The 23,478-nt window shown below is 49.9% G+C and overlaps 2 protein-coding genes across 5 annotated transcripts in view; both read left to right on the plus strand.

Moving 5' to 3' along the window:
- Positions 1-15,409, plus strand: part of MSI1 (musashi RNA binding protein 1) — a 30,428-nt gene extending 15,019 nt beyond the window's left edge. For 2 of the 4 annotated variants that reach the window (XM_039561098.1, XM_039561099.1), the window contains exons 7-15: positions 2,585-2,633; positions 4,650-4,732; positions 5,356-5,473; positions 7,095-7,175; positions 8,444-8,500; positions 11,328-11,396; positions 11,523-11,677; positions 12,151-12,216; positions 13,157-15,409. In XM_039561098.1, coding sequence (XP_039417032.1) covers positions 2,585-2,633; positions 4,650-4,732; positions 5,356-5,473; positions 7,095-7,175; positions 8,444-8,500; positions 11,328-11,396; positions 11,523-11,677; positions 12,151-12,192 — 654 coding nt within the window. In that variant the 3' untranslated portion in view covers positions 12,193-12,216; positions 13,157-15,409. The remainder of the gene's footprint in view (positions 1-2,584; positions 2,634-4,649; positions 4,733-5,355; positions 5,474-7,094; positions 7,176-8,443; positions 8,501-11,327; positions 11,397-11,522; positions 11,678-12,150; positions 12,217-13,156) is intronic. The other 2 variants (XM_039561100.1, XM_039561101.1) reach the window with 1 other exon arrangement.
- Positions 15,410-15,473: 64 nt separating this feature from the next.
- PLA2G1B (phospholipase A2 group IB) lies at positions 15,474-19,598 on the plus strand. Its single transcript, XM_010398062.2, has 4 exons — positions 15,474-17,766; positions 17,840-17,999; positions 18,722-18,849; positions 19,452-19,598. The coding sequence occupies exons 1-4, from the start codon at positions 17,733-17,735 to the stop codon at positions 19,571-19,573; spliced, it is 444 nt and encodes a 147-aa protein (XP_010396364.1). The 5' UTR covers positions 15,474-17,732; the 3' UTR covers positions 19,574-19,598.
- The last annotated feature ends 3,880 nt before the right edge of the window (positions 19,599-23,478 follow it).

The raw sequence follows: 23,478 nt of genomic DNA on the forward strand, positions 1-23,478 counted from the left end.
GGGGCTGTGCTTCACCACCACAATAGCTGCCCAGTTATGGCTGGGGGTGGTTGTAGAGTCAGTGCAGGCACAGCTTTGGTGGGTGCTGGCTGTGGTCCCTCAGTTCGAGGGTCTGCCCAGGTTGTGTGTGGTATGAGATGTATCCCCTGTAGCAAGAGTTAGGGGGGATCTGGGCCCTGCTTTACCTCACAGGTGTGTGCTGAGACCACCCAGCTCAGCTCTCAGGTTGCCTTGAAAGGCGACGTAAAGATGGTCATGTGTACGTTTTAATGGCAATAAAATACATCAGTTATAGCCATACACAGAGTTGAAGCCCCGGAATTAAATATATGTATATACACCTATATATATATATACACCTATATATATATATATACACACACACACTTATATATCTGTATAAGATTTAGTTTTTAGCAGGAAACAGCTGTCAAATAGAGTACATGTGTTAAAATAAATACATTTTTGCAAGGCAAGTTCATTTTGGGGTGCTGGGTAGACACCTGATCTCAAAGCAGAGCTGTAGGAAAAAGCTCAGAAGAATGAAGGCTACAGCTCTCCTCACAACATGAGGTGTGGTTTGGGATGAAGCAGTTGCAGATACACTGTCTGAGTGCTTGAGTGCTGTGGCAGTGCCCGGCCATTGCCTGGGATATTTCTGTGCCATGGGTTTGTGTGGATGTGCACTGGGCTCTGCCACTTGCAGTTGCTCCTGCTTCCCAGGCTCTGCAGAGAGGAGGGCTGGTCTGGCAGAGTAAGTTAGCAGTGGGCGTGTGCTCGTTGACACTTTTTTTTTCTTGTGCCCATCTCTCCTTGTGATGGGTTTGTGGTCTCCAGCTACCTGAGTTGGGAGTGGCACTGCCTCAGAGTGCCTTTGTCACAGCTTTGTCCCAGTGGGGAGGAGAACAGCTATTTCTCCAGCCTTCTTGTGAACTGGATGGGGGAATGGATCTAGATTTTAAAATGAACAAAACCAGATAATAAAACCTCTTGAACTATTTTTCAACCACATCGGGTTTCCCTCCAGCACATCACAATTGTGTTGTACCATGAAGGGAGATGGTGCAGATGCAGGAACAAGTGGCAATGGGGAATGACAGTGTGAGGAGCTGCCCTCAGTGCCCACTTCCCTAACTGTGTGTCCTGGGAAGTTGCTGAGGAGTTGCTTCGGGTCTGTGTCAAGGCTTATGTCCCCTGTGGCTCCAGCCTGGATGCTTGGCATGTTTCTCAGGTGTTTGTTTACTTGGCTGAGGAAGGCTGAGCCAGAATGGTAAGTGTGTGAGATGAGCGGGAGCCAGGTTGTTTGTTGTCACCTGGAGTGGATGTGTTAGACAAGGCCAAGAGCATCAAATATGATCTCTGTCTGCTTATGATGGTACTGGAAATGGCAGTAAGGCTCCTTCCATCCATCTGGCCGTGAGGTGGAGCTGGGTGTCCTGTGTTGTCCTGGGGGGCTGAGGGTAGGACCCTCTCCCTTTCCTGGCTGGGGCTGTGGGCTCTCTATTGGCAAAGCCCGTGGCTGCCTGTGCCAGGGCATGGGCAGTACTTTGCCCTCTCCAGTGACTGTTCAGGAGGAGGTAGCAATACAGATACTTCCCTGGGCGAGGCAAGGGAGTAATCCTGTGGAGTTGGGCGTGCAGGGCTTGCTGCTCGGAGAACGGCTGTCTCACATGGAGAAGGAGGAGGGCCAGGGCAGCTGCTGGCCAGAGACTGCTGCCACCTCCCCTGAGCACTTGCACGTCCAGTTTCATAATCGGATTAAGGCAGTGGTATTAGAGGAGGGATGGGTCAGTGGGACAGGTTTACACTGGGGCTTACACGGAGGGGATTGAAGTGTATTTTTTAACCCTGCTCGGGCTGACCTGTGGAGCGGATGCAGCTCGGCAAGGCAACACCCACGGGGAGATGGGGGGAAAAGTGGCACCAGGCGGCGATGTGCCGGGAAGGAGAGCAGCCCCAGGCCGGCTGGGGGATGGGATCCGGCCGCCCCTCCCCCCGGGAAGGCAGCCCCGCTCAGGCCTTGCAGTAAATTTGCTCTAATTACAGCCTCTAGCAGTGGGAAACCTCACTTAGAGGAAAGGCTCCTCGGGGGTGGGGGTGGGGGTGCTTCCCAGCTTTCCCAGGCAGGCTGTGTTGTCTAAGACCTCTGCTTCCCCTGCCGTTGGGAGGCCCCTTATTCCTCTCCCCTCTCCAGCTTTGCTTCTCTGCCCCCCTTTGATTCTCTTCTCCTCTGAGGCCGGGATTTGGGAACAATGCCCTCCCTGCTCCTTGGCCCCCGGCTGGAGCCACAGGCAAACAATTGGGGCCGCTTGTTGCCAGGGGCTGGGCTGAGGGGGCTCAGCTCGGCAGCACCTGCCCCGGGCTGGTGGAGGGACCGGGACCATGCTGGTTGTGGCTTGGGGAAGTGCCTGGTGTAGTAGCTTATGTGCAGTGCATATGTGTGCACACCCTGTTTCCTTCTTGGGGACAGGATTTCTCATCTTGATCCCCTCAGGTTTGGGGAGGGCAAGGAAGCTCTGAACAATTGTGTTGGAGGATGCTCATTGCAGCAGTAATAATCTGACTGCAGCCGTTCTCTTTGCAGGTGGATGATGCTATGCTGATGTTTGACAAGACAACGAACCGACACCGAGGTGAGAGCTGTCTTCTGGCCCTAGGAGAGGTTACTGCAGAGGGTTTGCCCCCTGCCTTGCCTAGGGAGGGGTCAGTATCCCAGCAGCAGGGGATGCGGGTCACAGCTGCTCTTTATCTTGCCTCCAGTCACCCCATTCTTTTGCATCTGCATCCTTTACCAGTGGCCCTTGCAGCACAGAGAGCTTTTGTCCAGTGCATTTCCTGTGCTGTAAACTTGTCGAGTTGCAGCTATGTGAGACGAGACGGCCCCCTCCTCTGTGTGCTCACCTCTGTGGCTCCAGCCCGCAGTATGTGTCTTACCTTGTCCCGAGTAATCTGAGCTCTGGGAAAGCTGACACGAGAGCCTGAAGAGTGCCTGCTTCTCACCCCTTCCTCGGCCTGGAGCCCACTTATGCGCCCAGGTCACCTTCTCTTACCTGAGTCCTGCTGGTGGAGTCTGGTTGCAGGATGGGAGCAAGGCTGTACTATTTGTGCTATCTGGACCCAGCCCATCCATGGGCATCCCTGCCTTCCTGGTGAGTCCTCAGACCAACTACCTGGTGGTGTGGCAGGGCTTGACACTTGCATCCAACTTGGAGATTTATTGGCAACAACTTGACCTGCAAACTTAGCTTCAGCCTCTTCCCAGTCAGGGTCAGTAACAGCCCTGTGCTGGCTGCTATCCCGTTGTTTGAAGCACTTCCAAGCATCCCTGCTCCCAGAGCAGTGAGGGAACTCTCCCTTCTGCTCTTGCTACACTCTGTGCCCTTCAGATTTTTGCTTTTTTCTAAAGCCATTAGATCTACTCTGACTGCCAGGCCTTGGCAGTCCGAGGATGTTGTTCCAGCTTCATCTTGAAAGGGAAGAAGTGTTAACCCCTGTTCCTCCATGTGACCCATGGAGGAACCAGTGACTGGAAGGCACCCCCATGGGTGCCTTCCAATCACTGGTCCAATTAGAGCTGTTAGGTGTTTGGGAAGCAGCAGGGAGAGCTGCCAGCCTCTGTGTCAACAGTGAGGGCCTCAGCCCAGGGCACAGCAGGCCTGGTGGGGGTCTGCTTTTGACATCAGGGTTTTGCTGTTGAATTCCTGAGCTCCTCTGCTTGTGGGTGTTGAGGTGAAGGCTGTGAAACTACCTGGGCACAGACAGATGGCGAAGTTTATTGGGAGGTGTTTCTGGCAGTGTGGAGAAAAGGTGGGGTTTTGGGCAGTGGATTCCCGTCTGCTTTTAAATGTTATTTTACAGCGCCATGGTATTGGCCAGTTCTGGAAAGCGGAAAGCTCTGCTTAATCCCAGCTTGCTTGCACGGCAAGCTTTAAGATATCCTCCCACCTGCCTCAGTTCTCCAGAAACAGCTGCAGTCAGCTGAGAGGAGTTCAGTCTGCCCACCCAAGGGGCTTTGCCAAAACTGTCAGCAAAGGGGTTGGTGAGAGAAAGGAGGTGTGAGCGTGGGCCAGGGGCCAGGAACATGCTGTCCTGTCTTACCCTAGATAAAAACCTTACTTTGGTGAAACTTTGCAAATCACTGTGCCTATATCTGCCTCACTGTATGCAGCTGCAATGCTGATCTGTGCCTGCTCACATGAGGCTTTATGGCCAGTGCCTGCGAGGGAACTGCAGGGTGTTCCTGCTGGTGGGGTGTGTTTAGTGAGAGTGGTGATGACCTGGCAAGCAGCTGTTGGTTTCCCCACCGACTCTTTGTGTGAGCATCTGCCCAGATCTCCCCAGTGTTACCAGCCATGTGGTTTGCCTCATAAATAGCGAAGTTTAAAAAAAAAACCAAACCTATTTTTGAGACCAATTGGGTGGGTCAGAGTGGGTGGGAAGTACAGGATGAGTAGGCGAGGAGAATCTATAAGAGGACAATCCTGTTCTTGTGCATAAAAGCAGAATTTGCTGGAGAGGGAAGATGAGTGACAGCTGTTTTCAAAAGGGCTGATTGTACTGTACTTTTCTCCTGCTAGTAAAAGACTGTGAGTAGAGGGTTCAAACTGTGAGAGCTCTGACCTGATCAGGGAGTTTTGCTTTTTCTTTAGGATTTGGGTTTGTCACATTTGAAAGTGAAGACATTGTGGAAAAAGTGTGTGAAATCCATTTCCATGAGATCAACAACAAAATGGTGAGTGTCTGGGGCAGAACCTGGGGGAGCAGGGACAGAGGTGTGGGAGAGAGCAGGGCAGTGGCACAGGAGCAGGGTGTGAGGCACTTGAGTCCTGATGCATTTTCTCTGCTTTGGGGAATCAGATCGAGTATTTTCCCAAAAATCACAGCAGTCAGTCTGGGGAAGAAAGTCACCATATTGAGGTGAACAAGCATAATACTGAGTTCTCAAGGAGGAGAGCTAATTAAACAAGGAATTGTGCTGTGCTTGGAGGTTTTGAAGTTACACAAAACCTCGTGGTGGCCTGGGAGGGGACAGGTTTTACTTTTATTCAGAAATGAGGAAAATAAGGCTTTGAGACCCTGGTGCAGGGTCAGGTAGAACATCAAGGGCAGCACTAGGAGGAGAAGAAAAATGTCTGAGCTCCCCATTGCCTGTGGTGGCTGCAGAGCAAGAAGGAAGGCTGGCACCATGCAGGCTGGGGACAGGGATGCCAGGGAAGGGCAGCGGAGCGGGCTGGCGGAGGTGGCTGGAGCTGGGATGTGCTGTCATGCAGGCAGCCCTGCTTGGTCTGCTTGTGCTCTTTGGCCGTGTCCTGTGACAGCCTGTGATCCAGCCTGATCCTTACTTTCTTGTGGCAGGTGGAGTGTAAAAAAGCTCAGCCGAAGGAGGTGATGTCTCCAACGGGCTCTGCACGAGGGCGGTCCCGAGTCATGCCTTACGGGATGGATGCCTTCATGCTGGGCATCGGCATGCTGGGTAAGCCCCCAGACAGCTCTCCCGCGCTCCCCCGCTGCCGGCCGTGCCAGGCAGCAGCTTAGAGGTTTATTCCGGGAGCGGCGCAGTGGCCAAGGGCAGCGCTCCTCATGCGGGGCCGGCGGCGCTGCGGGGGCGCCGGGACCTGTTCGCGATCGCAACTTGCCCTCTGCTGGCACCTGGAAAAACTGCAAACGTGCCACCGCTGCCCTGCGACAGCCCGGCCGGTCCTGCAATAGCTGGGCCGGCTGGGCACAGCCCCTGCGGGCGCGGTTCTGCCTCTCGGCAGCTCCTCCACGGTCCCGCAGTGCCGTGGCGCACGGACAGCAATCCCTTCATATGGAATAGGATGTAACTGCAGAGCTGAGTGTGGAGTAATCTGCACCCAGGCATCTTCCTCCCATACTTCTACAGGCTTGCTGATGAATTAGTTGATTAAAAGAGCCCCTGAGCTTCCACTTGAAACAGTGGTCTGCGTAAATGTCCCCTCTGCCATTTAAAGACTGTTAAAATGCCTTTAAAGTTCTAGTTCAGTGTTATTTCACTCTGTTCCCTCCCTCTCAGGTACAGCAAATATCTGGTATTGCAGGGAAAGTGATACATTTATCATGGGACTGTCTTGTAAGGAGAAATTGGTGACAAGCAGGCTGGGTATCATGTCTACCAATGCTCCCAAGGCAGAAGCATTCAGATAAAATTAAGAAATGAAAAAAAGAGTCATTTGTAGCCTCATTTTCCAGGTCTACAAAACCTCATGCCTAGATCTGAGAGTCAGCATGATCCTTCCAGTGTGAGTGTTGGTCCTGGCTTCTCTCTCTTCCCACTTTCACTGGAGCTCAGACCCAAGAGTACTGTTTGCTCAGGATCATTGCTGGTGTTGCTGGGCAAGGTGTACTCAGCCTGGCTCTCAGTGCTAAGCCTGCTGAGTAGCAGTTAGTCACTGAACAAAACCCCCAAAAGGGCATTTTTCCACCAATGTTTTCACTTGACTTATTGAAGGAAAATAAATCTCCAGCCTGTGGTTTTGGGTTTTGCCTTTTCTAAGCCATGTGGATTTTAAAGCAGCAAGATTCAAACTGAGTCACTGGGAAATCCACAGACTCATGTCTTGGGAGATCTCAAATCAAATATTAATCTGTGAGTCAATGCCCTGCATTCTCACAGGCTTGTTCCTGTAGGTGGTCAGCTTCCCGGAGAACAGCAGGAGTTGTGCTCCTGCCTGTGCCAGGAAGAAATATTCTTTGTACCTGCATTCACCAGCCCTTCTAGTGCAAAAGTGACTCAGAGCTGTTCAGCCATTCAAATGCCCCCTCCTCCTTGATCTCCAGTTTGTAAATCCAGCTGATGTATCAGAAAGCCTTAGTCTGCGGAGCTGTGAGTTTAAGAAGGAAATCTCCACGTCCTTATGTGTTTGGAGCAAGGAAAAATTAAATGGGTCTGCTAAAACTCTTCTGCAGGCTCGCACGCGTTTTGCGCTCTGCCCAGCACTCTCCTGGGGCTTCTGCTGTTACCCCTCTTTCTGCTGTCTAATGCCAAAGGATGGTCATGTTGCTCGTGAGCAGCCAGGTACTGCAGGCACAGACCTTGCCAGCTTGCAGTAACAGAGTTCTTTTCTCTTCCCCAGGTTATCCAGGCTTCCAAGCTGCCACCTACGCGAGTCGAAGTTACACTGGCATTGCACCTGGTTACACTTACCAGTTTCCTGGTGAGTGGAACTCCCTGCTCTGTTTTTTGGTCTGCCTTCAGGTGATGGGAGCCTCTGGCATGATCTATAACCCAGGCCCTGCCCCTTTCACCCTTTCCCCTGTTTGGTCTTTCTTTAAATTGAAGATGGATGTGGAAGGGGGATGGGAGAAGCCTGGAATAGGTGGGAACAGCCTGTCCTTCATTAGGATTATCCTCACACTGCAGTGGCAAGAAAAGCCCAAGGCTGCTCCGACACCATTTCTGCTGGCCTCCTCTGTAGGGCTGCTGCTGTGACACAGAAGGGCCCTGCAGCTCTGCCTGTCTCACCGCCTTTGTGTGTGTCTCTCTCTCTTTACCAGAGTTGCCACCACTCTGGAAGTAGAACAGAATGTTAAACCCTATGTGCCAGGGAACTCCTGGGCATGCAAAAGGCAGGGGCCTGCAGCACTGCAGTTGTGTTGTGAACAGTGCCTGGACCACTCACCACCTTCACAAAGCATCTGCTTGGCCAGGGGGCTGCAGATCCCCTGCAAACTGGGTGGTTTCAAGCTCCCACCCCTGCCATGTGCTCAGAACATGGATTCTGAGATCAATGGCTGGAACCTGCTGTGCCGCAGCTGCTCAGAGCTTTGTGGGGCCTCTCCTCCCTCTCACTCTCTGCCAGGCAGGGAAATGAGGCAGAGCACATTTAAGGGACACACTGTGCTATTGCTGTTTTCTAGAGATGTGGCAACTCTGAGCATCCCTTCCTTACTCCATCCCTCAGTGTGATGGTTGATATATGAAGTTTTGATATTAGGGGCTGGGAATGAGAAGTTTCCCCTTCGCCTGAGGTGAGCCCAGGCTGACTGGCTGAAAGTTGCTGTTGCCTCCTGGCTGTCTGGAAGCTCTCCATGAATCCAGCTGTAGTGGCTTCAAGTCCCTCATTGTAAACCTGTGCCAGGCTGAGTGTGGCACGTACTGAGCACCTACTGGCCTTGCCACTGACAGGTCAGATTGGCCAGGTCACAGAGCAGTGCTCCAGGGCAGACCTGAGGCTGCACATTGAAGCTTGAACTTGCCCTGCCCTGGCCACATTTATTCCAAGGATAAATGGATCCTTTCAGCCTTCAGGGCAGGAGTCGAGCACCTTTCAGCACCAGTTATAAATCAGTTTAAAGAAGACACTGGCCTGGTCGCAGTCTGGTTGCAGACTGCTCCCCCAGCAGACCCCGGCTGCTGTGTCTCTGCGGGGTCTCCCTTGGGGCATTTGATGAATTCCTAAGCTGTCTTGCATTTCGTTTTTAGAGTTCCGTGTAGAGCGGACCCCTCTCCCGAGTGCCCCCGTCCTCCCTGAGCTCACAGGTCAGTCCCACTCATTTCCTAAACTCACAAGCTGGAAGGGCAGAAGGGGGCTTTGGGCTGTTTCAGTGATGTTGCTGCTCCACAGCCTCGTGCAGTTAGACTGGAAATGTGCCTTATTTCCTTCCTCTTTCATCTGGAAAGCTGGGGATGAAAAGATGGAGAGGCAGTCAGAGCCGTGTGCATTGCCTCTGAAAAGGGCCATGCAGGTCCTTTCCTGCTGCTTGCCTCATTTTTTGCTCCTTGCCCCAGGCTGTATGTAAACCAGATATGGAAACTGCAGAGAGCAGGGTGACTTCCACAGGTCTACAAATGGCTTTAACCTGAGCTGTTGCAAGAATGAAATTTGGAGTGCTGGGGGGAGGGAGAGGGTGTAGATGCACCCCTGGTTACTCTAATCCCATTTCCCTGGGCAGGAGGGGCTGCAGGGAATGCTTTCCCTTCTCTGGGTGGTGCAGCTCCCCAGCTACTCCCACACAGGCTTCCCAGGTAGGAGTGAGTGTGGTGGGACTTTGCAAAGTTCTGCAGTGCTTGTAGGGAGCTGTGGAACAAAATGGGAGCAGAGGATCATTGTCAGTGTCTTCAAAGTCCAAATGCCCTCTGGATCCTCAGCTCCCGGGGTGTGTGCAGTGTGTTCTCCCTACGTGATGTTCCTTCTGTCTCCTCTCCCCTCTATGGCCATGTTTTCCCCAGCTCTGTCCTGTCCATGATTTTTGTCATAGAAAAGCAGCTTTGTGTAGCACTCTGCTCCCTGTGTGCCATCTCATTTCTGTGGTCCTCCTTTCCAGTGCTTCCTTGCCCCCCCACCTGTTTCAGGGCTTGTATTTCTCTGCAAAAGGGTATGGAAAACCTTCCTGGGAAGCTTTTCTGGAATTAGCAGTACAAACAGGCTTGAAAGGGAGTTTCTGTGGCACAAAATTATGTTAATCATCAGGGACTCTCTACTGAGGTTGGTGGCCACCTATGAACAAATTTCCCTGAGGGAGGTAGGGGAAGACTAAATCCTGTCTCCCTCTTAACAAAACCCTTCCCTGACACAATGTATACAGCTGCATAAGCACCTTTGAGCCTTCTGATTAGCAAGCAAAGCAGATGGGGGTCCAGTTGTTTATTTACATGTGTGTTTTTCTGCAAAACCCATCACATTTGTAGCGGAATGTTGGTGACTTGGCAGAAGTGTTTTTCCCTTCATGTCCACCCCCGGCTGTCCTGTGCCTTTCCCTAGCAGAGGTGACTCACCTGATGCCTGGCTGTCACCGGTAGCCTGGGTGCACCAGGGCTCTGCACAACAAGAAGTTATTAATGCTGCTGTCCTGGCTGGATGCCACGTTAGCTTACAGTCCTGAGTGTCTCTCTGAAATACCAGCTGGAGGTCATGGCATTCTTCCCTCCTCGATATGCTTACCTCCTGTTAAACAAGCCCTGCGCAGCCGCTTGGCTGGGCCGTGGCTGCGATTCCCATGTATAGGCTGGAGTTTGCCCCACAGAGGGCAGGGCCCCCGCTCCCACGAAGGTGCAGCGAGCTGTGCACTCAAGGGCCCTTGTGCCTTCAAGTGGCTGCAGCACACATGGGCTGCACTTTGTGGCTTGGCAAGGGGAACCAAATGGAGGGGATGGCACAGCCAGGGATGCACGCACAGGTGCTTTGTCACCACAACACAAGCCTGGTGTCTCAGTACGTAAGACTGCAAAGGCAAGAAGGGTTTTTCTTGGAAAAAGAACTGGAGCTTTTGAGAAGACCTCACCTCCTTTCTCAGTAAAACCACATTCACTCTTGTGTTAGGGACTTGCAGCAGGGATGGGGTAGGAGAGTGGCTGCCAGAAGCCTTTCTTTCCCAGAACAGCATCTTTGGGGGTGATGTGAAGCAGCAACATGCTTGCATTGGCCCAGGGCCTGTAATGAGCAACTAACCCAGATAGAAGCCTCGTATGATGTTTGCTTGTAACAGGCTGGTGCCTGCTACTAAATATTCCCTCCTAAGCTAGTCTGGGTTTCAGCCTTTACATGATTGATTTGTTCTGACCTCTTTTTATGGTGCTCTAAACAGAATCACAGTGAATTTCACATTCAAGCATGAAATGCTGACCCAGTCATTTTAAGGGCAAAGAGAAACATACTGGCTAGATGCCTTCTGCCCCGAGGGCTGAATGCCTGTGGCAGTAGAGTTGGGAATTAGAACTGCTACATATAAATTAAGACTTAACTGTTTTAATTAAGCCATTTCTAGTTCCTGCTCCCTAGGTATATGTTTCCTGCTTTTCTACAATGAACAATGAGGTTTTGAGCAATTCAGGAGCAAAACTCAGTGTGAGAAGGATGGTAGATCTTGAGCAAAGAAATAGGGAGAAAGAGGCTATTAAAGAATAGAAAGAGGCTGTTATTCAAGAATATTACCAAGAGACAGAGGAGGGGCTGAGCCTCAGGATGTTAAGCTTCTGTCCTTGAGCTTTTCCTATTCTCCACATTCACTGCAAAATCTGGATCCGTAGCTTCAGATTAACTGCATCTTGCAAGCTTAGTAGTGACAGCATACATCTGAAATTGCCCACTTCTCATTCAGCTAGCTTTTCCATACCGTGCCTTTGGCTGCTCTGGGGTGTGGGCTTGACAGAGCATGGCTCGTGCATTCTGCTGGACGCTGGCAGTGCAAAAGAACACTGATAAATTCAGGGCTATGCATTTTCCTGTTGTCATCCTTGGATGTTCTCGGTGCACTAAGACAGTATGTATGTGTGGGCCCAGTATTTTGCAGTGGGAAATGAAGGCTGCCTTCGAGGAGTTTCCCATGTAGCCACAATGCTCCTGAGATGCCTATTCCTTCTTTTCCAGCAATCCCCCTCACTGCATATGGACCAATGGCAGCAGCAGCGGCTGCAGCGGCCGTGGTGCGAGGGACAGGTAACTCCACTTTCTCCCCAGCGGGGGAGTCTTGTCATGGAGGTTTGCCAAGGGGCTGTGGGAGGGGGGGTGGGATGGGGTTGCATTTTTGGGATCTTCACTACGTAGTTCTGCTGCCTCCTGTAGGTTCCACCCCCAGTCGCACTGGTGGGTTTCTGGGCACCACCAGTCCCGGGCCGATGGCAGAGCTTTATGGAGCCGCCAACCAGGACTCAGGGGTTAGCAGTTACATCAGCGCTGCCAGTCCAGCCCCAAGCACCGGCTTTGGACACAGCCTAGGGGTGAGTGCTCCCTGTGCCCTCTGGGGGGGAGGGAGATGGGGAGTGGGCTGTGTCTCCACATGGTGAGGGAGGTGAGCAGCAGCGGGCAGCCCCCTCAGCCTACAGCCTGATTTCTGTTTATGAAATACCACCCACTGCAGCATTGGCTGTGCCACTGCTGAGCCCCAGACCAAAGACAGACTGTGCAGAGTGCAGTGGCTCACTTGGAGTCCACATCCTTGGTTTCTGCTGGCTCTGCCTGATCACCACTCAAGGTCCTGATCTCCAGACCTTTCCCAGATCTAGCTCAGGCTTTCCAAGAGCCTGTCTTGGCCCTGACACAGCATCCTGCAGGGTGATGTGCTCTTTAGACCTGGCACCTCCAACTGAAAATAGTTTCTCTGTCATCTGGGCCATGACTGAATTTGTCGTGTTAGTAATTCTTCTTCACTTTTCTTTTGTTTAAGAGTGGGGTTTTAACTCTTTCTTCACAGGGTCCCTTGATTGCAACAGCTTTTACCAATGGGTATCACTGAAGCTGGGGACCAAGGAGGCAGGAGGTAAGAGACCTTTGAACAGGAGCAGGTAAAGAGAGAGAGAGGAGTGAGGTTCTCAGCTGGCCCCTGTGCTCGGGCTCTCAGCTGAAGCTGTGGATGTTGCTGTGAGGCTCCATGGCCTGGCCCAGTCGGCGGGAGGAGTCCTGTGGCCAGCCTGGGGCTCTCTCCTGCACCAGAGGCTTGGCAGGTTGGGTTCCTACTGAATGCTCCCCAGGCTGGGAGTGGAGAGTGTCTTAGTGTCTGGCACAAAGAGGAAGAAAATGAAGCACTGACAAAAAGAGAAAACATCTGCAGGGTTGGCCAGAGTCACAACCCAGTGGTGATCCTGAGAGAAAAGCTTGGCTCTTCTGTGTGGCTGGGGAAGCCTCCACCATCCAGCTGGTTCTTCTCACTGCTGCTGAGACCAGTCTCTGGGAAGGGAGGTTTTTCATCTCCTGCCTGGGAGAAGGGCAGAAGGAAAGTTTAATCAGTTCTAGTTTTGGTCCTTGGATGGGCTGAGAGGGAGCTGGTGGATATTCTTTGTTTGCTTTACAAATATGATTGAAGTTAGCTGGCTTGAAATTTAAAATAAATTCAACAACCAGCTTTTCAAAAAGAAGGGCAAAAACTGGAGGGAACGGTGTCCATGGACAGGAGCCCATGGCAGCCTGGCAGAGCTGCACTGAGCTGAGTGCTGGGGAAATGGCTGAACCCTGCTATGTCCCAGCCCTCCCATGGGCCAGGCCACATGGTGTGTGGGACCTTGTTTCCCAGGCCTGCATGTTGCCATTAGAGATGGAAACGTCTCTCCCATGCCCTGTCCCAGCGATGTGCAGAGCAAGACTGTGTTGGGGCAAAGTTTGGGTATTGAGATCACTGTCAGATCACACAGGAAGAAAACCCCAGAAGGAAAGCTGTGGTTGTTCTAGATCCTGTCCCTTCCCTCTCCTGCTATGTCCTGTAGATTCCCCAGTGACCTAACCGAGGACAGTGAGCGGCTGGAGGATCTGGTGAGCCTCGGGGGATGAGCCAAGGTTACCTTTCTCTTGAATCAAACTGCACACTGCCGGCTGGCTGCCAGGCTCCTGCCACCCTGCCCGATCTCTCCCTTTGACCAGACCACACTGGACTGAACCTGAGGAGATCATCTCGCTTTGTTACTAACCACCGACGGTTTACGCTTCCCCCTCCCTGCCCCCAGCCCACTGATTCTTCTTTTATTTATTTTATTAGCTGTTAGTTTTATTTTTTTATTTTATTTTTTTATCGTTTTTGGGGGCTGCCCCTTCTTTTTGTTGTTTGCTCTTTCCCGAGCTAGTAGACATATTTTATGAATTGGCTTTGTGATTGTGTTAGGTAGTTTTCATTGAGGAGTATTTTTATTTGGCTTTGAAACTGTTTTGAATATTTTCAACTGTTGTTGTTGTCGTCAGTGTTTTTAAAGCACGGTATGTAACAAGAATGCAGTTCTGAAGGGAAGAAAGAGACAGAGAGCAAAGGCTGAGAGGAACTGCTGTATTTCTATTTTTTTTAAAGAAACTGTTTTTAATTGTTTCTGTTTTGTAAATGTGAGGAATGTGAGGCTTTGAAAAGTGTGAAACTCCAAGGATCCGAAAATGTTGGACATCACTATGGAACAAAACAAATGTATATTTTGCTAAGTGAAAAACACTATCCTTACAGCTGAAAGATTTTTTTTTCCCTAGGTTTAGTTTTACGTGGGGTTTTCTTTTCCTCCTGTATAATATGTAAATATTGTGAGCTGAACCTGGCTGCTGCCTGCAGCCTGGCTCCAAGGAGCCGCTCCAGGTCCTGGACTTGGTGCCACAGCGTGAGCAATACTCTCCAGCAGAATCCTGACAGGACTTTGTTCTTTTTTTGTACACCTTTTACTGTAAGATGAGATGAAAGGGGGGCGGGGGGGGCGGGCGGGAGTGAAACGTACCAGCCATCGGCTGTTTTGCTGAGCGGGTTAAAGCTGCTTTGAATTGCTCGATGTACAGACTCCATCCCTGGGCTCTGTAGCGCCAGCTCTGGGCTGGCTTAGGCAAAGGGCTTTGCTGCCGTTGCTTGTCTTGGTTACTTCGAAAGGAATTCGCTCTCCAAACAATATCGCTTGCATCAAGATTTCCTGAGAAAGGGGATCCTCCTCCAGAGACGAGGGTATCAGAAGGGGTGTCAGCCAGGGGGAGATTTGGGTAATCGTTCTCTGAAGGGCAAGGCTCTGGGATGGGGATTCATTAACAGGGGAGAAAAGCATTAGGGTGGTGATTTGGGGGCGGGTTAAGGGCTTCTCAGGGATTATATGAATTACAGAATTGCAGCTTCCCGTTTGCTTTACTCTGTGTTCTGAAGACTGTGGGAATTTGTCAGTTGTCCTGTGCGGGTGATCCGGTCCCTTCTCCAGAACCTGCTGGGGCTTCCCCTGGTATGATCCAGGCCCCTGCTAACCAGCACTCTGCCAGGGGAGGCCTCCAGCAGGAGTACACAGGGCAGGTTTGGGTCTGGATTTCAGTGAACCAAAGACCTTGTTAAGGGGGGTGATTAAGCCTTTTATTAAGATGCAGCCAAACTCTTTTCCCAGGGAAATAACAGCTTCATCTTAAGTTTAAAAATCATTCCCTCTCTTCTCCCAAACTGAGCCCCTATAAAGGAGATGGGCATTTAGAAAAGGACTGGGAGGGCCACAGTGCCCACGGGGCCCTTCTCTTCCATCTCTCCCCTGTCTGCTGGAATTTGTCCTGACCTGAGCGATGCGTTTGGAGAGTTCTGTTTAGTTAAGAAGGTACTTAACAGATCAGTACTGAAAACACAAAGCAATAATTTTTGTTACTGAGACAAGAGTCTGTATGTCTGTTTTTTTAAATATTTCCTAATTAAAGAAGAGCTGCATTTTATTGGGTTTATTTTTATTCTATATACTTCAAATTTGGGTCTGCAGACAGCGCTTTCCTCCCTCTTGGTGTATGCGCTGAGCTGCTTCTGTGCCCCCTCCAGACATCCTGGGCCAGCTGTGCTGCTGCTGGGCTGTGAGTCACTCTCTAGCCACTGCCTGGAGGCTGGGGCTCTGGTTTCAGGGTGGGCATTTTTTTAAAAGAAATAAAGCTGTGTTTTTAAGCCAGTAAGTTATTACACTCCAATGTTTGTTCTCTCCACACCTGTAACCCTTTTTCCAGATTTCAGTTTTAAATTCCTAATAAATTATTTGAAAACTGTCCTTCTCTGTCATTATTTGGGGGTGCGAGGTTTTCCAGTGGGGGAGATTTCAGGTGAACTTAGACTTGGCAGGAGTTGCATCCCGCCTCAAGGATAAAAGCCCCAGGCAGGTCTCTTACTCACTGTTATGCTTCCCCACTTGGGCAGTGGCCCAGTTTATAATGTGAGGCAGATCTGGTTTTAGTAGAGATTGTGTCTCTTCTCTACATTACGGAGGTTTTGTTTAAGTATTTGTAGGTTCAGAAAAGGAGATAATGTGGTGCTTAGAAGTTAGGCTCATACCCTGGATTCAATTGACTGTGGTGGACCAAGGAAGCTAGATGTAAGAAAGTAAAATGTGGAGATGGGAAGTAAAGTCCTTAACAGACAAAAGAGAGAAAGGAGAATTTTAACAGTGTAGAATAGTAGGGAACTCTGCAATGGGGCTTATAAAAAAGTCTTAAAAATAATTTAAGGCTTAAGCCTGTAAGTTGGAACCAGTTAAGAGGTTGAAATGCGCTCACAAGTGTACTGAGGACCAGTGGCTTTGTATACAGCACAGGTTGGGGGGAACCAAAAATAGCATCGGTGAAAAAATCTTTACCCTGCTGGGATTTTTCTCATGAGGCACTCTTGTAATGCTCACATGCTTGCTTTCCCACACTTGGTGATCCTTTTGTTGAACTAAAAATGTAGGAAGTTGTTGATTTATGATTTTAAAAGGCCACTTGACTGGAAATTTTATAGCAAACATCAATAATACATCAGATACTGAGAAAAGAGGAAAAAGGAACCACAGATTCCTACATTTCATAGGTACGAAAACAATTTTTTTTTTTTAATGGTAAAAGCAGAGAAGACAGAGAGCACTTAAGTGGATATTGAAGGGAAAGTCGGCAGATTGATCTGTGGACAAAAGTTTAAATTGTTTTTTCTGAACTAACTGTGCATACAGACTGTCCTTTACATCGGCCTTTAATGTTTGTTCAATACTCTGTTAGAACACTGAGAATCTTAAATCTGCAACTCGGCATCCATTTGGCTGTAGGTAATCCATGAGTGGGGAGCCTCAGAATGGGAGCGGTTGAAGAGATCAAAAAAGTTGGAATCGATCTGGTTGTTCAGCACCATGTCTAGCTTTACCTAGATGTCCTACAGATATGTCAACATCCAGTGGGTACTGTGGGTACCCTGGTGTAGTTTCAGACCCTATGAGGAGGAAGGTGTCCTCATCACCCTTTTTGGAACCTACTGGTGGGTGGTGAGCCCAAAGTTTCCTGCATGAGCACTCTGGTATATTGGGCTGTTGCAGAAAGGTGGCCTTTGCCTCCTCCTCTGCTCTTAAAAGCTGAGGGCTTGTTTGGTGCTTTGGAAATCAACACAGACTTGACAATCACATCTAATAACTGTATCTTGAGTGTGTCAAAATGCCAAACCTGTAGCCCTGAAAATGCCAGAGCCTCTGGGATCTAAATATGAGTGCAATGTTTTTACTTACCCAAGGCTGATTCCAGGAAGCTTTTTCTTACCCATTTTTTTGAACTTCTTTCAAGGTTCCTAACTCAGCTCGTCCCTTGGCACAGAGGACCAAAGGTTCTTAACTGGGTTCTGCATTGGTGTTGGAGAAAGAGAAACTGCTCTAAGTTACTGAAGTCTGCTGTGTATGTTGAAACTTCTAAGCCCGGTTCATTTCCAGTGTAAATTGCTTAAGGCCACATAAAACCAGATACTACTCCTTGTTTAAGCCAAATAGAGAGGTTTTCCAGATCACTTGGCTCCTGTTTCTTGCCTAGTAGTACCTCCTTCTCTGTGGTTTTAAAGTAAAGAACAGCTTGATTTTTTTTCAGTTCAGCTCATGCCAAATAGTCATTTGATGTGAGTGGACAACCTGTACCTTATTTTCTGCATTACACCAAGAGAACCCATGGAGAGATACAGGATTAATGATAAGTGGGATACCATAAAAAGAGGATGCAAGCATTAGTGGCAGGTACTTAATTAGTGTGCCAGAAACTTCCAACTGAACTACCACACTGCCATTATTTTTTAGTAGAGAGCCCTTAAAAATATCCAGGTCTTTCAGGCTGACTTCTAATAGTAGCACTACAAGAATTTAATAGTAAAAATCTAGAGAGCAAATATTTGCCTTTCTGGCTTTCATGGATTTATCTCAATTGGCCTTCAACTGGTCACGCCACAACCTGCCGCCCACAGCCTCTGATGGAAGAAGTCTGCATTTAGTAACATAAATATTGGCTGGTTTATATCACACCCATGTCAAGGTGACCCTGTTGTATAAAGACTCATTTCCCTTAGCAGCAGTCTCTGTGTCAAGTGCTGCGAGAATGAAGTTCCTGGCCCTGCTTTTCCTGCTGTCAGGTGTGTAAGTGCCCTTGCCCTCGCACTGGTAACCCTGAACCTGACACTAACCACTCTCTGTGTCTCTCCCCAGTGGGTGCAGCTAGCACTGAGGTCTCGCCCCGGGCTGTGTGGCTGTTCCGCAAAATGATCAAGTGCACCCTGCCGGGCAGCTACCCACTGCTGGACTTCGCTGACTATGGCTGCTACTGTGGCTTGGGGGGCACCGGCACTCCAGTGGACAAGCTCGACAGGTTTATAAGACTCTACTTTTACAAACCTCTTTCCTTGCTTGTACTTTTCTGGTTCAGCTTCATCTCAGCTGGCCCTGCCTGTGAACATTTACAAAACTCTCTGGCTGCTGTGAACGCAGCTTTCTCTCACAGATGGATTCAAGGGGAAAAGGATGTGCACTATCACACCTTGATGCCTTATTACTAAGATAAAATATAATTACAGCAACTCCTCTTTTCTCTTCTATGGCAGCACAGTGTGCTCATTCAAGCCTTTTTTTTGCAGCAGTGCTGGGCCAGCAGCCTGGATGCAGCTCTGCACACTCTGCCCAGTGCTTGACCATCAACATGTGCAGAGCCGGATTGCACTGCAAAATGCTAGGAAATGGCATGGGCAATTTAGAGACACACAAGTCTGACAACCAGGTCTTGGACTGTGTTGGCTGAGAGCTTGTCAGCTACCAGGCACTGAGCGGGTGTGTAGGGTAAACACTGGCTTTTGCTTTCCCTGTGCCCAACAGACAAGTGTGAAGATGCTCCTGTAAGTATATATATGTACTAGAACCTCTTGGACCATGAGCTGGCACAACTCTATCCCATTGTGTCTGCCCTCTTATCACTGGGTATCTTTTTTTTAATTGTTCAGTGCCTTGTCAAAGCAAATCTAGCATATTTGTGTGTCTTACAGGTCAGTTGAGCTTGCAATTCTGGTATTTTCTAACCTTTTTCTCCTTATTTCCCAGGTGCTGCCAAGTACATGATAACTGCTACACCCAGGCAAAGAAAATGGAATCCTGCAGATTCCTCCTGGACAACCCCTACACTAAGCTGTACCACTTCAGCTGCTCTGATGGGCAGATCACATGTAGCAGTATGTCCATTTCCACATCACTCCAGATGTTCTCCAGTCTCTCTTAGGAAGGCACAGGGCTGTGTTACATTTGCACCAGTGCAACTTCTTGCCAGGGGAACTGGTTGTTAAAAGGAGGGCACCTCACACAGGCACTCAAACGAGTATTCTCTATATAGCCCACAATTTAAAGTTTTATGAAGATATATGGTACGGCAGGATATAGGGAAGCCTGTCTACTCTTCAGGGTATTGAGTACTTTTCTGGGAGGCCCTGTAATGGCAGTATCCAAGAGATCAGTATGTTAACTGGGAATTGCTATACGTCTTCTGCCAGACACCTCTGATGAATAGTGGAGACTTTACAGGGCTCTGGAACGGAGGTAAAGAGCAGAGAGGCTGGCAAATAGGGCTGCAGGGAAGGGAGGAAGGGGCAAAGAGAGAGATGGCTTGGATGGAACACAAAGCTTTGGGGGCAGTGGGTTAGTGGGGAGAAACCTGTGCACTCCCAGAACGATGGCAACAGTGAAACGAGTACACCGTGACAGCAGAAATGCCAGCCCGAGTCACTGCAGCGCCTAGCGAAGGAGCCGCGGGCTCTGACCGCTGCTCTCTCTCCTCCAGGCAAGAACAAGGAGTGCGCCTCGTTCATCTGCAACTGCGACCGCGCCGCTGCCATGTGCTTCGCCAAGGCGCCCTACAACCCCGAGTACAAGAAGCTGGACACCGAGAAATACTGCAAATAATCGCCCTCATGTGCCTCAGGGCGGCCGCAGGACCAAATAAACAAATAAATAACCTAAACCGGTACTCCTAGCCGCCTCCTACCGCCGCGCTGAAGGGAAAGGACAGCGGGCGAGACGGGAGGGGAGAGAAGGAGGGAAAGAAAGAAAGAGGGAAAGAGAGAAGGAGGGAGACCCCGCCCCTCTGCCTACGGCCCAGTGTGGCGCCTGCGGCGTCCCCGCGTTCGCTGATTGGCCCTTGGAGGTGGCAGGGGCGGGGTGGGGCGGGGCGCACCTGGTCGCGGCCTCGCGCGCCCGCCCCTCAGGTGCCCGCAAGCTGGGGGTGCTGCGGGCGGGGCCGTGGCTTCCCGCCCTCACCCTCTCGCGGCTCCTGAAGGCAACTGTCCCTGCTTGCCCTCACGCTCCTGAGGCTCCTCAGGGCGACCCTCTCTCCCTTACCCTCCCGAGGTTGCTCAGCGCTCCCCTCCCGCCCGCCTGGGGCTCCTCAGGGCGCTCTTCCCGCCCGCCTTCATCCTCCCGAGACTCTCCAGGCCATCCCTCTCGCCCGCCCTCACTCTGACGGCCGCCTTCACCCTCCCGCCGCCCTCACTCTCGCGCAGCTCCTCGCCCTCCCGGGACTCCTGAGGGCGCCCTTCACGCCCTCGCCTCTGCCTCCCTCGCCTCGGGCTGCCCATGCGTTAGCCAGAGCACAGCGGTCCCTCTTCCCCGGGGCATCGCTGCGTGACGGTCTTGAGCTGTTTGGTGCTCCTTTCTCCTGAGGGTGTCCTGTGTGCATAGCCCGGGGAGCCCTTCCCCTGCCCGGTGCTGTTCCCAGTCAGGAGCTGCAGGGAAGGAGACACTGTTCCCATTTAGGAGCTGGAGAGAAGGAGGTAATGTTGGCCTGGAAGGCAGGGAGCCCTTCTGAGGGACAGTATCTGCCCCACTTTTCCAACCCTGCCAAGGTCCTGTGCCAAAGCTAACCCCCACCCTTGGTACCAGTTTTGCTGGCAGAGGCTTTTGGAGGTGTGGGTGAGCTCCCAGGGCAGGGTCTACACACACCTCTGCTTGCTGGCAGGGCATGAGGAGGGCCCCAGTTCATCATCAGAATGAACTGTACCCAAACACAGAGCAAAACCCAAGGATCTGAGAGTGGTCTGGGAAATGAGAAACATGGAGAAGGATGAAGCTGTCTTGATATGTTATTGGAAGGTATTTGCAATGCCTTCCTACTGAAAGTAAATGTATCTTTGAGGGCATTAGAATGATAATGAGAAAGGATAGTGAATTGCATTTTGTCCTAGTTTTGTACAAGTATTTGTTGCTTATTTGTCCTCAGGTGTTTGTGTATATGAATTTTCTGGAAACATTGAGTACTTGGAGTCCTCCACAGAAATCTTGAGGATCCTGGATGAGATCCCATCATATGGCCAAAACGAGTCATTCTTAGGGCTGGAAGAGCAAGATGAGGTCTCCTGTACTCACTCTCTAGCTTAGATTCTCTGAAATTATTGTTTGTAGAACAGTAAAGTCCCTAAGTAAATGTTATTAAATCCCCTTGTGATAAATCTCATTGTAGAGAAAAAAACTAACATCATCACTGTCTAGAAGGAACTGCACCTTTGAGCTGTATTATCACAAGTAGGGAATATTGCTGGGGTGCACTGGAAGCATTTCAGAAACTGTTAGTATGAATTTTGCCTGTAACAGGAACTCTAGATTTGAGGTGAGCAGTATATCTACTCCTGGCATTCAGCATTTAGGGCACACTAGCATTCCATGGATAAACCTTCAGAGATGAAGGCTCAAATTCATTCCATATCTGTCTTACTCCATATGGATTTTATAAGCATGTACTTATGTTTGGTCCCTTGATCATGCTTCTCATTCCCATGACACTTTGATGGCATGGGAATCCAAACAATCCAAACATCCCCCATCTATAGGGAGCCTTCCCACATAATGCAGTGTCAGGCCCTAATGAATGGCTCAGGTGGGGAGGCTGAAGGGGTTGAGCAAAGCTGCTCATTAGGGCTTTGAGGAACGTTGTGGGAAGACTATAAGAGCAGGGCTAGTGACTGCTTGAACTTCCAGTGTAGGGGAGTACAAGGAGTTCGTGAAGACCTTCTGCCATGCTGGCCTGTACTTCTGTTCCAAACCAGAAAGGAATTGCCTGGAACACAAAGTATCCCTGTTTTCAGCAAGTGGGAGCTCTGAGGCCCTACACAGCACCACAGCTGGTGCGCAAGATGCTGGAGGGAGAGCAGCTCCGTGGGCTCACACTGCAGAAGTGAAGTCTCACTCTCTTCTCTATTGTTGTTTTCCATGCCAAGATTTTTCACTCCCTGCAGGGAGAGCTGAATTACTCTTAACTATATGGGCATTGCACAGATGAAAAAGAGTGCTCCAGCAGAGGTGAGACATGCAGACAGCAAACAACTCTGCTCATGGTAATGATCCTGTGTCAATTTCTGCTTGGGCCTGGAGACAATTCGAGACACTTGCACTGTTGCTTGTCCTCTTCAGGCTCAGCTTCTCTTTTTCTCTGCCATTGTTTAGTTAGTGGTGCAGAAGGGAAGAAGTGCAGAAAGTGGTACTGGGGTATCTTTCCTTAGTGGGAAGGGAGATGACAGGGAGCTGCACACAGAATTGCAGGAACAGTCTGGAACAGTGGTTTTAAAGCCCATCTGGCTTGACTCTACTGCAAAGGCTGGGAAAGGGCGATATCCCAGGCACTCACAGGGCGATATCCCAAGCAGTCACAGGGGAAGAAGCATGCTCTAGATGGTAGATTTAGTCATCTTCACTCCACTGAACCTCCCAAGTTCTCCATGCCCTGGATTTTGGGTCATTTTCCAGAAGTAATGAACAAGCAGGTGTGTCAGTAGGAGCAATCTGACTATAAGATGTGGGAGGCTGCACTTATACCACAGATACCAAAACCTCTGGGCCATCTGAATTTTCTGCTGCCCTCACTGGAGTTCAGTATATGAAATACCTTCCTCAGGCTGCTGGACTCAATTACAGTTTGCTCTGAGAATTTGCCCAGAAACAAAGACAAGATTTGCCAAATAGGAAGTAACTTTTATTTGCTTTGCGTAACTCCAATCCCACTGTCAGAGGAGCAGAAGAAAAATCCATTATAAGTTACTCTAAGCTCCTCTATCCAAGCTTCAGGAGAAACAGCTGTAAGAAAAAGGGAAGAGCAAAAGCTGTTGGTTCAGCTAATTTCATGCCACGGCTTTTGGTGTAGGAATTTTAGGCTCTCTCAGGCATTTCTCATGCGACCAAACTTTTTAATGGTATTTTGGGAAACAAGGTAAGAAGTGAAGTCCTCTGATCCTGCTCTAAAAAAGTCAATTTTAGTAGTGCTGGATCAACTTAACACAAAAAAGAAGGAACTTCTTCATCTCAGCCTCATATAGTTGTATATATGCTCATTAACATGTAGTAATAAACCATGCATGGGAAATTTACTGTAATGTTCATTTATTGTAAGCCATGGTCCTGGTGGCTTAAAAGTATGATCAGTGTCCAGTTGGGGTAATGACTCATCTGATAGTGATGCTGAAGAGACACCTGACTCCCCTCCCATAGGCCTGCAGAACTAGAGAAGAGGCAGGGGTAGATGTGGGACGTTTAGTTACCTGTCACAGAACTCATTCTAAGACTTGTTTTAGACTGCTTGGCAATGTTCCCACACCTTCTCAAAATGCTCTACTAGCACTGAACCTGCAGCCTCTGGTTTTGACACACCAATGTCATGCAAGTTTCAAGGAGGGGGAGAAGATGATGTGGATAGTGAGAAGCTCAGCCCCAGCTCCTCTGCTGAGCAGGCATCAGTGTCTCTTCTTACAGGGAAATCCCTATATGAAAATGTGATGTATGTGGAGATTCTGCTGTGCTTTAGGCATGATTTCTGCAATAGCTTT

The sequence above is a fragment of the Corvus cornix genome, chromosome 15 (genome assembly GCF_000738735.6).
Source record: "Corvus cornix cornix isolate S_Up_H32 chromosome 15, ASM73873v5, whole genome shotgun sequence".
NCBI lineage: Eukaryota > Metazoa > Chordata > Aves > Passeriformes > Corvidae > Corvus > Corvus cornix.